This window comes from Jaculus jaculus, chromosome 4 (assembly GCF_020740685.1).
Source record: "Jaculus jaculus isolate mJacJac1 chromosome 4, mJacJac1.mat.Y.cur, whole genome shotgun sequence".
Lineage (NCBI taxonomy): Eukaryota > Metazoa > Chordata > Mammalia > Rodentia > Dipodidae > Jaculus > Jaculus jaculus.
In genome coordinates, this window is record NC_059105.1 from 43543751 (window position 1) to 43559202 (window position 15452).

The 15452-nt window shown below is 40.5% G+C and overlaps 1 protein-coding gene across 1 annotated transcript; it reads left to right on the plus strand.

Annotated features, from left to right (window-relative positions):
- Positions 1-11000: 11000 nt before the first annotated feature.
- On the plus strand, positions 11001-12279 carry C4H2orf66 (chromosome 4 C2orf66 homolog). Its single transcript, XM_004653734.3, has 2 exons — positions 11001-11123; positions 12100-12279. Exons 1-2 carry the CDS (start codon positions 11001-11003, stop codon positions 12277-12279), a joined length of 303 nt encoding a protein of 100 aa, XP_004653791.3.
- The last annotated feature ends 3173 nt before the right edge of the window (positions 12280-15452 follow it).

Consider the following 15452-nt stretch of genomic DNA (forward strand, 5'->3'; position numbering starts at 1 on the left):
CCTATGTAGAGCCTTACCACGAGAGTCAAGAGCCCAGACTGTGCCTTGTGAGCACCAGGAAGCTGTGAGAAGTGGGTGTGATGTTAGTAATCTCTTCCTTATCTATGAGACTCTTATCTTTGTTCTAAGCTCAGTTGCAAAGGCAAAAGTGATGCCAATTACCTCAAGCTCTCTGCTACAAAGGCTTGTGACAAAATTAGTTTATAAAGCAGAAGATATTTAATCCTCAAAATTTATTACAAATCCTTTACTTGGTTTATGACTTTGGAGATATCAATATGGCCTGGGATGACAGGGGTTGGAAAGTTGGTTCTCAGATCTAGGTTTCAAAAGTTCACTTTAACATCCAAGACCCCATGAGGTCCCTTCGTGCGCAGTGTGAAGAGGCTGGGCCTAATGGGAAGTGCTTCGGTCAGGGTGGAGCCATTATTGATGGGTTAGTGCTTTTGTTGAGAGAATGGGCTAGCTGTCACACCGTAGGGTCAGCTGCTTCTGCTAAGCTGTAAGAGAAAACATATAACACCTTTTATAATTATGATAAAATTTATAATTAACAGGGAGGAAAGTCATAGACATTTGGAAAATCCTCAGCTTGGCCCTATAAAAACTAAAAAAAAAAAATAACTAAAAAAAAAAAAACATGTTTGGCAGAGGATGCTAAGACTGTGGCTAAGAAATCATTTTTTAAGAAACTGATGCAAATACCATGGAACCAGGCACCAGTCATCAAAACAATGGGACAAAGACTCAAAAATATTTTGGGGCTGGAGAGATGGCTTAGCTGGTTAAGCACTTGTCTGTGAAGCCTAAGAACCCCAGTTCGAGGCTCGATTCCCCAGGACCCACGTTAGCCAGATGCACAAGGGGACGCATGTGTCTGGAGTTCGTTTGCAGTGGCTGGAGGCCCTGGTGCGCCCATTCTCTCTCTCTCTCTCTCTCTCTCTCTCTCTCTCTCTGTGTCTGTTGCTCTCAAATAAATAAAAATAAAAAATTTAAAAAATATATTTTGGATGCCAGGCATGATGGGGCACACCTTTAGTCCCAGCACTAGGGAGGCAGAGGTAGGGGAGTGCCAAGAGTTCAAGGCCACCCTTAGACTACATAGTGAATTCCAGGTCAACCTAAACTAGAGCAAGACCTTACATTGGTAAACCAAAATAAACAAATAAATGTTGGAGATCTTCAAGACTGCCTCTTCTGTCTTCTATACGACATAGCTCTAGGAGGGCAGGTTGGTTTAGGAAGACCAGCCTGGGACAGTCCTCAGATCTAATGTCCAGGACCACCTGGGGACTTTGCTCCTGTTCTAGGACAGTGTTCTTCATCACAACAGTGATGAAGGTAGGGCTTGTGACCCCAATCCCTATAAGACTCAGGCAATAAGTTGTGGCAGATCCACATGGTATAAACTGTGCAGATGTACAGAATACAGAAGCCATGAAGAATAGTGGCTCTCATGTATAGTTGTGAGTCTATCCAAAGGTTTCCACCTAGATTTCAAAGGTGTTACAATGTCACAATTCACCAGGCAGAAATCTGCCCTAAGCATGAATTATCAGAGGACCTCTACAACAACGTCTACTGGAGCTTAGGAAGTGTGACCACCCTTTAAGACCCAGAAATGCTGAGCCACCAGCAACATGCAACCCTTTCCTGGAAAAACTGCAGGCAGCACTATGCACCTCCAGTCCATGACAGCTGAACATAGACAGCCCAGCAAAACCATAGGAGGTGGGGATGTCCAATATCTTGGGGGCTCCATCCCCCAAAGTGTCCAGAAAGCTGTGCCCAACGTGTGCCCTGTTAACTTTCAGGCTTTGGTCACTCCTTTATCTTGAAATTTTTATTCATTTCTAAACAGAGAGAGAGAATATGGATATGTATGCCACGGCCTCTTGCCACTGCAAACTCCAGATGCATGTGTTACTTTGTGCATATGGCTTTCCATGAATATTGAGATTTGAACCCAGACCATCAGGCTTTGCAAGCAAGCACCTTTAGCTGCTGAACCATTTCTCCAGTGCCCTGGTTACCCCTTTTCTTTTGTTCTATTTTTCCATTTGGAATGGGACTATTAATCCAATTCTTTGTATCTATCTATCTGTCTGTCTGTCTATCTATCTATCTAATCTACCTATATCTTATCTACCTCTATATTGGAAAGTTAAATTTTGATTGTATGGACTCACAGCTTAAAGGAATTTTTTTGAGTCTCAGATGAGATTTTGGACTTTGAGTTGATACCGAACCAAGTTAACACTTAGAGACTATTGAGGTGAAAGAATTTTTTGTGTGTGTGTGTGTGTCTCCTTGTTTTGCATTGTGAGAAGGTCATGAGTTCTAGAGGAATTTTATGGCTGAGTATTATTATTCCTGTAAAAACCAGGTGTTGGAACTTTAATTCCTCAATGTGGCAGTATTGGGAAGTGTTATGTATTGGGAGGTATTAGGACATAATCCTCCTGATGGGATTAATGCTTTTCTTGAGAAAACCACAAGAACCACAAGAGTTCAGTTAGCCATATGCTTTTTTTGGCATGTCCACTTGTCCTTCTACTTTTCATCATGAAAGCCCACTTCCCTCACCAGATACAGCCATCATCAATTTTGAACTTCCTAGACTCCAGAATCATGAGCACAGATAACTTTTAAAATTCTCTTTATTTTTTAATTAACTTACGTATTTGCATGAGTGTGTGTGTGTGTGGGGGGGGGGAGAACACAAGGGTTTCTTGCCACTGTACACAGAACACCAGATGCTTGAGATGCCATTTTTTGTGTGAGTCTGGCTTTACAGGAATGTCTGAGAACTAGAACTGGGGCTGGTATGCTGTTGCAGTCATATTGTTGGCAGAAATCACCCCACCAAGAGAAGTTTTGTGTGTGGGGGGTCATGTTTATTTTGGCTTACTTGAGGGGAATCTCCATGATGGCAGGGAAAATGATAGCATGAGCAGAGGGTGGACATCACCCCCTGGCCAACATAAGGGAATAATAGCAACAGGAGAGTGTGCCAAACACTGGCAAAGGGAAACTGGCTATAACACTCATAAGCCCACCACCTCCAGGAGGTATTAATTCCTAAATCTCCATCAGCTGAGAATGTAGCATTCAAAACACCTAAGTTTATGGGGGACACCTGAATCAAACCACCACACAGGCTTTGTAAGCCAGCACGTTTTTTGTTTGTTTGTTTGTTTTTGAGGTAGGGTCTCACCTGGAATTCACTATGTAGTCTCAGGTTGACCTTGAACTCATGGCGATCCTCCTACGTCTGCCTCCCAAGTGCTGGGATTAAAGATGTGTGCCACCACACCCAGCTAGCAAGTACTTAAAATTTTTTTTAAGGAACTTTATTTATTTACTTGAGAGAGAGAAGCAGATAGAGGGAGAGATAATGTGCATGCCAGGGCCTTCAGCCACTGCAAACAAACTCCAGACACAGATGCCACCTTGTGTATCTGGCTTACATGGGTCCCGGGGAATTGAACCTCGGTCCTTTGGCTTTGCAGGCAAGCACCTTAACTACTAAACCATTTCTTCAGCCTGTTTTTTTTTTTTTGTTTGTTTGTTTTTGAGGTAGGGTTCCACTCTAGTCCAGGCTGACCTGGAATTCACTATGTAGTCCTAGAGTGGCCTCAAACTCATGACAATCCTCCTACCTCTGCCTCCTGAGGTCCACGATTAAAGGTGTGCATCACCACACCTGGCTAAGCAAGTGCATATACCCACTGAGTAATCTCCCTATTTGCAAGCCTCTTTAAAAAAAAATTACTCAGCCTCAGGTATTGTGTTATAGCAACAGAGAATGGTCTTACAATACTGTGAGAATCTAGATGTGTTGCTTCCTGCTATGGCTTCCCCTTAAGCTTGATGATCATGATGTTTCTATTCTGTGGTCCTTGGTTTTCATCTCATTGCAGCTTGACCTTAGGACATGTATGCCCTGGTTACCTTCTCTGCTCAGGCAAAAAGTGTGGTTCTTGTGTTTTGGAAAGTTTGGTGGTTATGAGAAAAGCAGACCAGAGAAGGGTGGCAGGAATTATGCAATGGAAGTCCCAGCCAATGGCCATGGAGGTTTGAGGAAAGCAGGGCTGTGAGCCCAGGCTATGTGCAAGAACAATTCTAAGGAGTACAGCCTACCCACTTGGCCTGGCTCCTGCTGCCTTTGTGTCTCAGGCTTCAAGAACTGGCTCTGCTCCTGCACTCTGAAGTAAATACAGCTATAACACATTTTATGTCTTCATTATCACTGAAGAAGCACACTGCAAACAATAATTTTTCTTCTCCCTTAACTAGACCAAGGTGAGGCAAAAGGCAGTTAAATCCTATTTTTTCTATGAGAAACTATAAATATTTCTTAAATGAGGAGCTTTTAGCTGGAAGAACATTGCCTGATGAATCAAATCATCTTTCAGTTGAGCTAGTGATGGCTTTTATTTATTTTTTTTTAAACAAGGATGGGGGAGAACAAGTGAGCAGTGTTTGCATGTAAGTAGAACTGACATTAGAAATTCCTTAACAAAGTGGCTTTGGAAATCTGTCTCATTTATTGTCACTCTTTTCTATGTAAAATGTTCCTTGTCTGTAAATTCAGTTGAATGCTTTCAGCACAAGGTATGTACGAGCAAGTGTGGTAGTTTGATTCAGGTTGTCTCCCATAAATTTAGGTGTTCTGAATGCTGGTCTCCCAGCTGAAGGCAATTGGAAATTAAAGCCTCCTGGAGGCAGTGTGTTGTTGGGGGCGGGCTTATGGATTTTATAGCCAGTTTCCCCATGCCAGTGTTTGGCACACTCTCTTGTTGCTATTGTCCACCATATATTGGCCACCCTCTGTTCATGCCATCATTTTCTCCTGCCATCATGGAGCTTCCCCTTGAGCCTGTAAGCCAAAATAACCCTCTTTTCCACACAAGCTGCTCTTGGTTGGGTGATTTCTACCAGCAATGCAAACCTGACTATACCAGCAAGCTATTTGGGCTGGAGAGATGGCTCAGCTGTTGAGGCACTTGCCTGAAAAGCTAATACCTTGGCATGATTCCCTAGTACCAATGTAAAGCCAGATGCACAGTGGCACATGCATCTGGAGTTCATTTGCAGCAGCTGAATGTCCTGGCATACCCATTCTTTCTGTTTCATTTTTTTCTCTACTTACAACTAAATAAATAAAAGTATGTGTGTATATATATATATATATATATATATATATATATATATATATATATATATATTTTTTTTTTTTTTTTTTAAGAGTAAGCTGTTAAAGAGTCTACAGAGCACCAATTTTGCCTGTAATTTCATTAACAACCTGGGACTTCAATACTAATAAAGTGCTTGAGCCTCAAAGTCCTGGAATTCTAAGGAAAGTGATCTATACAAATTCTAGGATGTTGATTTACTCATAGACATACTGATATTTAAACAATTTTTGGTCTCACTGACTGAGAACAATAATGACAATCCCAGCATTTGACACAAGAGGATCTTGAGTTCAAGGCCAGTATGGGATACATAGTGAGTTCAAAACAAAACAAAATCAACCAAGCAAACAACTATCCACACCTCCCCTGAACTCCAGTCCCTGCTGTAGTTACTACCTCTTCTCTCTCTCTCTCTCTCAATCTCTTTCTCTCTTACTTTCTCTCCTATCTCTCTTCCTTTCTGTTTTTAACATACATTTAAAAATATTTTAGAGAGAGTGAGAGCAAGACAGAGAGACAGAATGTGAGAGAGATAGAGAATTGGTCTCAACCACTGAAATCAAACTGCAGAGGCTTGAGCCACCTAAGGGGCATGTGTGACCTTGATCTTGCCTCACCTTTGTGCATCTGGCTTATGTGTGATCTGGAGAGTTGAACATAGGTCCTTAAGCTTCGCAGGCGGGCACCTTAACCACTAAGCCATCTCTCCAGCCCCCTTTCCTCCTTTCTAATCTTTTATCCCACTCATCAATATCGTTCTAACTGTAATTGGGTTTGGGGGATTCAGGAAAAGTCCTTGACACCAAAAATTATTGTGATCACCGAGAAGGATAATTGTTAAATTATCATATTTACTCAGGGAAAGTGAAAAGAAAGTAAGAGAGCTTCTCCCATGTGGAAAGTAGGAAGGGGCAGGGAGATGGCATGGGGGTAGGGGTAGGGGTCCCCTCATCTCAGCCCAGCAGGTAAGGGTTGGAGGAGCTTACGGGAGCAGGGACCTGGAAATTCAGGAGATGTGCCAAGCCAAAAAGGAGAGCTTTCCCACCTGGCAATGATCTATCTGTAACCTTATGGTGGTGGGCTTTACCTTCACGTTCAGATGAGCCTCAGGGAGCTGGTTGAGGAAGAGGCCAGCCAGGCCAGTTTTGGGGCTGAGCTTAACCAACCACAATGTTAGGATCAGATTTAAATTCTAGGAAATGAGAACTTCCTCACAGGAGGGGCTCAGGTTTATAGAAGAACAGATCCAGGTAACTCCTTTAGTCAAGAGATAAGGAGAGGAGAGATCCTTCTCTGACCTCTAGTAAAGTGGACATTTCAAGGGCAGACTTACAGATATTCCTGCTTTTTACATTTGGGGCCCAGTCACCCTAAACTACCAAACAAAACTACCTGGCCCTCTCATAACACACCTGGGTCTTCACAGTTATCACTTTATCCACTTTGTCCCTTTCTTTCTATTTTTTAATATTTATGTATTTGAGAACGAGTGAGAGAGAATGGATGCACCAGGGTCTATAGCTACTGCAAATGAACTCCTAAAGTATGTGTCACCTTGTGCATCTTACTTTATGTGGGTACTAGGGAATCAAGTCTAGGTCCTTAGGCTTTGTAGGCAAGTGCCTCAACCACTAAGCCATCTCGCCAGCCTCAATTTGTCCCTTTCTGAAACATTCTTCTACTTCCCTCTATTCCTGATGTTTTCCCCAACATCCAGGGTCTGTTTTGTAAACTCCTGTATGTGGTAATTGCATGTTAACTCTTCTCAAACTTAAGTTCAAGGTGATATCTTTCCTGAACTTTATTGAGATAATCTGAGCAATTCTACACCAACAACTGCTGAACTTTTCATCTCAGACTTCATGTGAGGTTATTTGCATATCCATTTGCAAATTCTTTTAAAAATATTTTATTTATTTACTTATTTTGAAAGAGAGACAGAGAAAGGCAGATAGAGACAGGATAGGCATGCCAAGATATCCAGCAACTGCAAATGAACTCCAGACACATACACCACCTTGTGCATCTGGCTTATGTGGGTCCTGGGGAATGGAACCTGGATCCTTAGACTTCACAGGCAAGTACCTTAAGCACTAAACCATCTCTCCAGCCCAATTTGCACATTCTTATCATTGCTAGGAAATATCAAAGGCTCTTCAGACTCCACATGGGATCTTGATCTTCTTTATGCCTGTTCTCCTCATACTGTCCAGGATGTTATATGGATCTCAGATCCACATGCACCTTTATATCCATGCTACTGTACCCTAATCCATAGTAACATCTTTGTTACTTAGAGAACTACAGTCATCATCTATTTGGTTTCATATATCCTTCTTTGTAAACTCAATCTCTACTCCCCACTGCAGCTAGAATAATTATTTTCCTTTGTGCACATATATGTGGTATGTGGTATGTATGCATGTTTGTATGTGTGGGTGATGTGCGTGTGCAGTGTGCATGCACTTGTATGTGAAGGCCAGAGGACAACCTCAAGTGTAATCCTCAGGTATGTTGTCCACTTCTTTGTGAGACAGAGACTCCCATTGCCCTAGATCTCATCCATTATGCTGGGCTCACTGCCAGAGAGCCCCAGAGATCCTCTTGTTCTGCATCCTTGCCGCTGGGATTACAGGCACCTGCTACCAGCATTAGAATAATCTTGTTTACAATGCCAGTCTAATTAACCTGTGTGGATGCTTAAAACCCTTCAGTCACTTAGCAATGCTTGCAGCAGAAAACTATACCATTAGCAGGATGTAGTAACATATGCCTACAATCTCAGCACTCAGGAGGCTGAGGCACAAGGTCCCCAGCTCAAGGACAGCCTGAGCTACATAGTGAGACTCACCTCAAAAAGCCAAGGGCTAGGGATGTAGCTCAGTAATAGGATGTTTGTCTGGTATGAGCAAGGCCCTGGGTTCAATCCATCCCACTATAAAAAATTATCATCATTCACACAATGTATAGAACAATGATTTAATTAATGTTTGTCTAGCCTATTAATCTTTGATCAGTGAGGGTAAGGACTCATTTATCATTTTTACTATTTTACCCCTAAAGCCTAGGGCAATGTTTGGCACATAGTAAGCACTCAGTAAGAGTCTGCTGATTGGGGTTGGGGAGATGTCTCAGTGGATAAAGCAGTTTGATCCCCAGACCTCACATGAAAAGCTGGAAGCCATGGCAGGTTTCTATAATCCCAGCATGCGGATGGCAAGATGGGAAGGGAAGACAGTAGCAATTCCTGGAACTTGGCAGAGAGCGTGGCAGTCAACAACATCAAGAGTGAGGAGAGAAAGAGCAAGCCTGCCTCATAAGACATGCTGGCAATGGCGATGAGGATGAGGATGAAAGAGCCTGCTGGTAGACCTGTAGTTCCAGCATGGGAATCTGAGATAAGCAGGAAGATTGCCCACTTGAAGTCGGCCTGGGCTGTACAGTGAAACACTGTCAGAAAGAAAGAAAGAAAGAAAGAAAGAAAGAAAGAAAGAAAGAAAGGAAGGAAGGAAGGAAGGAAGGAAGGAAGGAAGGAAGGAAGGATGGAAGGAGAGAGATAAAGGAAGGAAGGAAGGAAGGAAGGAAGGAAAGAGAGAGAGAAAGGAAGGAAGAAGGGAGGGAGGAGAGGAAGGAAGGAAGGAGGAGGAAGAAAGAAAGAGGAATGAAAGGAAGAAAGGAAATTAGTTTCAACCTTCCCAGCTTGACCTTGGGCAACTATGACCTTCATTGTTTATTTCCTAAATCAATAAACTTCAATCAATAAACTTTATCACACATTTTCTTTTCTTTTCTTTTTCTTCTTTCTTTCCAGAGCAAGTCTCATGTAGCCCAGGCTGACCCTGAACTCCTAATCTTCCTGTCCCCACTTCCCAGGTGCTGGGATTACAGACATACACCACCTCTCCTGACCATATCCAATTATTCTAATTTCCAGTCTAGATCATAAGACTTCTCTACAAAGAGCTTATCCTGAATTTCATTCTGAATCACTGGAACCAAAGCAACTTTACAAATAATCAAGTCCAATTTCTCAACCCTCCCATTTTCTACAGATGGCATGATTCAGCAAGGGGATGCTGTAGGTATGGTAATTTTTCTTTTTCCATGAAATATATGCTATCTTGTTGCTCTACTATGAATGAACTAATGTGATACACCATGCCACAATTTCAAACTTGTGAAGCTTCTTGAGATTCTAAGAAGAAAAACAACGTGTAGGTCAAAAAGAACAATTTTGGCCTTTGCGATAGAATTTTTGTCCAAAAATGCTGTTAATTTGAGAAATGATATCTCTAATAGTACATGTTATTAGGCGGGATAATCATTGTCCTATTCCCAGCTACTGTGCGTATAACTTTTCTTGAATCCGAAAAAAGAAGCAACCCACTTTACTGTCTAGAAGTGGCTCATGTGTTTTATAAAATCCACACAGAATGGCCACTGCCCTAGAGGAGGAGGATGCATTTGTAAGATAACTAGGTTACCCGAAGAAGCTGGAAGACTTGACTCTCAAGGGTCTTTGTGCCATGGATGAAAATGGCATCATTATTTTTCAACTGCCTCTGCTCACGTCAGTCACTCCCACCTGCAGCCAGTCTGGCCACTGGTTATAAGTACCCATGAATTGTCCTGCAGATTGCGGCAAGGCCCGGTGAAGACAAACTCCTGGTAAGCTGTGTTGACCAGAGTCTGTGTTTCAACTTCAATTTCCCACTCTGAAATAGAAAACAATATCTCTTCATGCTGGATGTGTCTGTCTGTCTGTCTGAGATGTGTGTGTCAGGGACATTTCGTAGTTTAGGGTACCTGAAGTAAATTTCATTTAAATCCTTTCCTTCCCTCCCTCTCTTTTGGAGTCCCTTTTGCTCTGTCTCTTTTTCCCTTCCTTCCTTCCTTCCTTCCTTCCTTCCTTCCTTCCTTCCTTCCTTCCTTCCTTCCTTCCTTCCTTCCTTCCTTCCTCTTTCTCCCTCCCTCCCTTTTCCTTTTCTCTTCTCTTTTCTCCTATCCTCTCCTCTCTTCTCCTCCTCCCTTCTTGTCTTCTTCTCTCCCTTCCCCTCCCCTCCCCTCTCTTCCCTTTCCTCTCCTCCCTCCCCTCCCCTCTCCCCTTCCATTCCCCTTCCTCTCTTCTCTTCTGTTCTCTGCCCTTCCTGTCTTTTCCTCTTTGTTCCTTTCTCTCCTCTTCTTTTCTTTCTTTCTTTTCTTCTTTCCTTCTTTCTTTCTTTCTCTCTCTCTTTTCCCTCCTTCCTTCCTTCCTTCCTTCCTTCCTTCCTTCCTTCCTTCCTTCCTTCCTTCCTTCCTTCTTTCCTTTCTCTTTCTTCGTTCTCCTTTCTGTTCTTTTTGTCCTGGCTGTTCAACCCAGGGCTTTGCACATGCCGGGCAAGCACTCTCCCACTAAGCTATGTCCCCAGCCACAGTAATTTTGACTCCCAACGCTTCTTTTCTTAAAAAAACCTCTGTTGATTTAAGATATAAGTAATTTAGGTATTTTGTTTTGTGTTTTTTACTTTTCTTTTAGATAACAAAGCATGCATTTTTTTTCAGAGATGGAAAAGGAATACTTGAACTTTCTAGGTTATCTTCATAATTGCTTTGCTCATTACTGCTGTTCTTATCATGATGAATGATTTTGAGCTAATTTGGAGGACTTCATTTGCAGGTGAATCTGGGAAAAAGAAAATTCTAAAATATAGGTGAACAAATATGCAGTTTCTCCTCCCTTGTCTGACTGTGTAGATGTTTCCTCTTTCTTTTCTGACTCAATGATCATTGATCCCTCCTTTTATCCAGCTTCATTGCATCATGTCCCAAGCACCTCTCCTGCTACTGTGTGTGGCTCTGGTACTGATGGACTGTGTGCACGGAGCCACAGTGAGACATGAAGATACATGGAAACCCCTCAGCAACCCCAGAAACCGAGAACTGGTAAGAACACACCTGGGGAATGCTGGCTGAAAGAGAAACTGGCATCTGGAATTACAGAGGATTGAGCAGATTCCCAACTTGACAGGCCCAAGGTTTTGTAGCTAGTATGCTATTATTTCTCTGGCTAATTCATGTTTGTTTCTATTAGGTGAAGCAAGTTTATATTCAGAAGTAAGTTCATACAAACACAGCACATTACATTACTCGGTGATGTTACACACACCATTGACTTTATAGCATTGGTTCCTAAGGCATATTCAAATCCTGGAGGGGCTGAGGATGTGGCTTAGTGGTGATGAGCTTGCATTGAGGAAGAGGTACAGTTTTTACCCTGCATTGTTACTGATTTGCTCAGCATATTTCAGCGTATATTTACTTAGGAAATGTAATTCCAAACAGCAATAAAAAACACTCTTAAAAAGTTTGCCCAGCATAGTAAACACATTGACTTGATTGTTTCAAAATGTGGCTTTTCTAAGAAAGATTGCATGGAATGTAATAGTGCAGGATCAAGACAAGGAAGCCAAGAGCACTCTGCGCTGCATGTGTGTGTCTGCTTCCTGAAGGGACTCTGAAAACAAAACATGCAGAAGGCACGGGCTGTGTGTGTTCTCCCCTTCAGGCAGAGCAGACACCGAGCCGATCTTTGAGGCGTAGAGTTTCATCTGACCCTAGCAGTCAGAGGATTGCAATGAGTCTCTGGTTTCTACTGATTCTTAATAATTGATATCCTGTTCATCTTCACCAAGATTAGTGACCCATCTTGTTGAGGACTGACATGTCAGAAGGAAGGAAGAAGCCTGGGAGAGGTGCAGAGGAGGAGTTCAAGCTTGTATGCCTCGATGTTCAACCTCCTGTTACCTAGATTAGTGTTAAAGTCAATTCAGAGAGGAAAAAAAAAGAACAGAAAAATTTGACTTGGAGTATTCTGGTGTTTCCTTTATATATGGCATTGAACATTTCTTTCTCTCTTTAGTTTTTCAGGAGCCTTCAGGCATATTTTAAGAGCAGAGGTCTTGATCTCGGGAGGCTTCCAAATACTTTCACCATGAATGAGAATTCCAGACCTCTCTCATTCCAGTCAGAACTTATTGCTTCTGCCTTTGCAGACTATGAAGAGCAGAAAAATTCCTTTCCTAATGACCACCAAGACTGAACAGTCCTTTGGGACTTAGGTAAAAGTTCTGCCTTTATTCTCGGGTCTGTCCAAACACACAACTGGCAAAGAAGAGACTTTGAGAATATTTGTTTTAAAAATGATTTTATGTCCTCACTTTTGAATACATTCATCATTATTAAATATTTGGGCTTGATCCAGTATTTTGTAGTCTGGTTATAAGAATAAATGATAGTTATGACTTCAAAGCATAATTTTCTAGAGAGAAATATGTAGAATAATAGAATTGTCACTCTTACTAGGATTTTAAAATTAATGAAATAAGATATACTCATACTTCTGTGTTTTTCAGACCCTATCAAGTACGTAAGTTATATGGAAAATTACATGTAAAGAAATGTCAAAAATACATGGCACTCATGACACTTAAAAATATGTCTAATTGATAGCTTCGTTTAAATTGGAAATTAAAGTTATATGCATGTTTTGGAGAAAAAGCATTATATATAATACATATATGAACTTGGACTTCAGAAAATAATATTGTATAATATTAGTAAAGATGGCACTTTTCTTATAGGAAAAATCCAAAATGTATTTATACTTAAGGTTTGAACTTTATTATTATTACTTTAGCATTCTTACCAAATAGTTACCATTTAAAAAGTTGCAGATAAGGTGAATTTCCAAGCAAATACATTACATTTCTAGTTTGTCAAGCTAAATAATAAAGGGAATAGAATCATAATTAAAATCTTTTCTTATGTCTCCACAAGTGTATGGATGCAATTGTGAGGAAGCATACCAAACAATTAATATTCTAAATGGAATATTCAATTTACCATATACAATATAAACTTGTACAAAAATGAGAAAATAAAATGGAATAAACAGAATGATGCTAATGAAGTCTACCTTTGATGGCTTTGCAAACTAGGCTCTGGGATATCAGACAATAAAACAAAGACTACTTTAGCATGAGGCAGCTAAGTTTTTTTCTAAGTCTGAATTTCTTCATCTATAAAATGTAGCTACTGATCTCTAACATAAAAAGAATAAGAGAAAACAACAAATACTTCCCTGAAAACATGGATGAGGAAATCTTTAAGGGCAGGAGACAGAAACCACGTGGGAAGCATTTAACTGTGGAAAAGAAACAGAGCTTTTAGGGTGGGGAGGATTTCATAGTTAGAAGCTCTCATTCCTAACATTTTGGATACTGATTGGGAGCCTTTGTGTTGATAATATACTCTTTACTTTTCTATTTCGTTGCAATATCTCCTTGTTTGTTTTTTTTTTTTTCTTTCAGATATCTTTCTACTTCAAGCTATAGAAGATGATCTTCAGTAGAAAAATTCAACCATGGCTAGGACTGAGTTGTGTGTTTTTCCACCTCCATGTTGGTCATTTGTAATATTGTAGCCCACATTTCCACACTAACATATAAATAGCTGGACTTTGGGGCATGTGTTACTTTGGGGCATATTTTTGGAAAGTTTTTTCTTTTACTTCTGTAATCATAAATATTGATGTAGGACATTTCATGCCTTTGAAGGAGTTATGAAAATACCACAGGTGAAAAGAGATGATGATATTCCAAAATGATTTCTTTAAGTTGGCTTTTAAAACTTTCCTTTTATGTTTAGCATGTAATATCAATCAATATTTTCATTTGAATGATGTTTCTTCCTTATTACAGAACATGGTATGTATAGGGTTTTAAGTTTATTATTTATCTTTTTTTTCCTAGAGAGTATGTAAACCCATTTTCAGCATATCCTATTGTTAGACCTAACTGTGTCAGAGCTGTGACTAAATGAGGATGTTATAATAGAAAGCAAATAAATAGGCCTTTTGGAGTGGCACAGTCTCTGCAAGATGCTGCCATAATGTTAGGACCAAAGGTAGAAACTGTGCTCCCACAAATGCCCTAGCTTTGCCTTAGTCCCCACTCACCCGAATAAACCCTACTCAGCAACGAATAGTAGAAAGAGGGGAATCATCTCTTTCAACCAGTCTCCTCACCTTGCCATTAGCTCATGCTGAAGTTTTCTATTTTCCATGTTGTCTGTTGACATAACTCTGCTTCCTATGATAATTCATGGACATTGTCATCATTTTCTCTATGATTCAAGCAAGGAACATTGTCCTAGAATGCAACCATCAGTGCCCTAATATCATTGTTCTGTACATTTCAAAATAGCTTCTTGTAGTTTTCTGTGTATTATGATACCAAATATCAAGAATAAAATACATGTGCAAGAACATATTCTGTGTCTGTCTTAGCATGTTCTGTTGTAGTTAGTTGCACAAGTATCTTTATTTCCTAGAGGCTTATGAGGTCTTTGACGGGAAAGATCATTATGTAATTCACTTTTATTTCACAAGCATGTAACCCAATGGCAGGTATGTAAAAAGTGTTGAATAAACACTTGTTAAATTTAAGTCAATTTATCTTATTCTACCATCATTGACACAATAATGGAAGCTGCTTTTAGTAATGAGATGTTTTACTATTTAACAATATAAGTAGTTACTGATGAACTGTTCCTCACTAAATATAGCTGCTTATTAAGATAAATGACTGAGTGGTAGGGAGTCCCATGCCACTGTGGAGCTCTTGAGTGAATCTAACAACTCATTTTCCCTCTCTTATCACCATCCTTACTCTACACAACAAGACTTATACATAGAGAATGCTTATTGGCTTCATGGCTGTTGAAAGTGATGGGTATCTACATGGGACTTTTAGCTATGAGTTTTCAAAGTATCAATGCAAGCACATGCATCTTTCCACTGTAAAAGTGTGTTTGTGCCAAAGCTGAAGTGGTCCACACTTGGGAACCCTCATCCCCTTCTAATTATAGGATTACTAGCAAAAATGTCCAACATTTGCCCCCAAATGAGACATATTTCTATTATAATGGTCAGAAAATAAATCCACTCTCTGCCACAGAAAGTGTATCTCCACTTTCCATGATGTTTGCTCACAAAGATGGAGCCCAAAAGAAAGATCCATTAGCTTTTGCAGAAAAGTGAGACACCTGGAAAAATGGTCACCCCAAGAGCATCAAGCTCCTCACGATTCATCCCCCAACAAGGGAAAGAATAACGTCATCTCTTTGTACTCTTAATTCAGTTGTTAAGGCAAAAATTTAATGTTCTGCTTCCTTCAGACTTTCCATTTTGATTCACAAAAATCAGCCTGCAAG

Bases quoted from the DNA above. Each gene is read 5' to 3' on its own strand.
- C4H2orf66 (XM_004653734.3), top strand. From the start codon at position 11,001: ATGTCCCAAGCACCTCTCCTGCTACTGTGTGTGGCTCTGGTACTGATG. The intron at 11,124-12,099 runs GTAAGAACACAC...TTCTCTCTTTAG, and splicing joins ACCCCAGAAACCGAGAACTG to TTTTTCAGGAGCCTTCAGGC.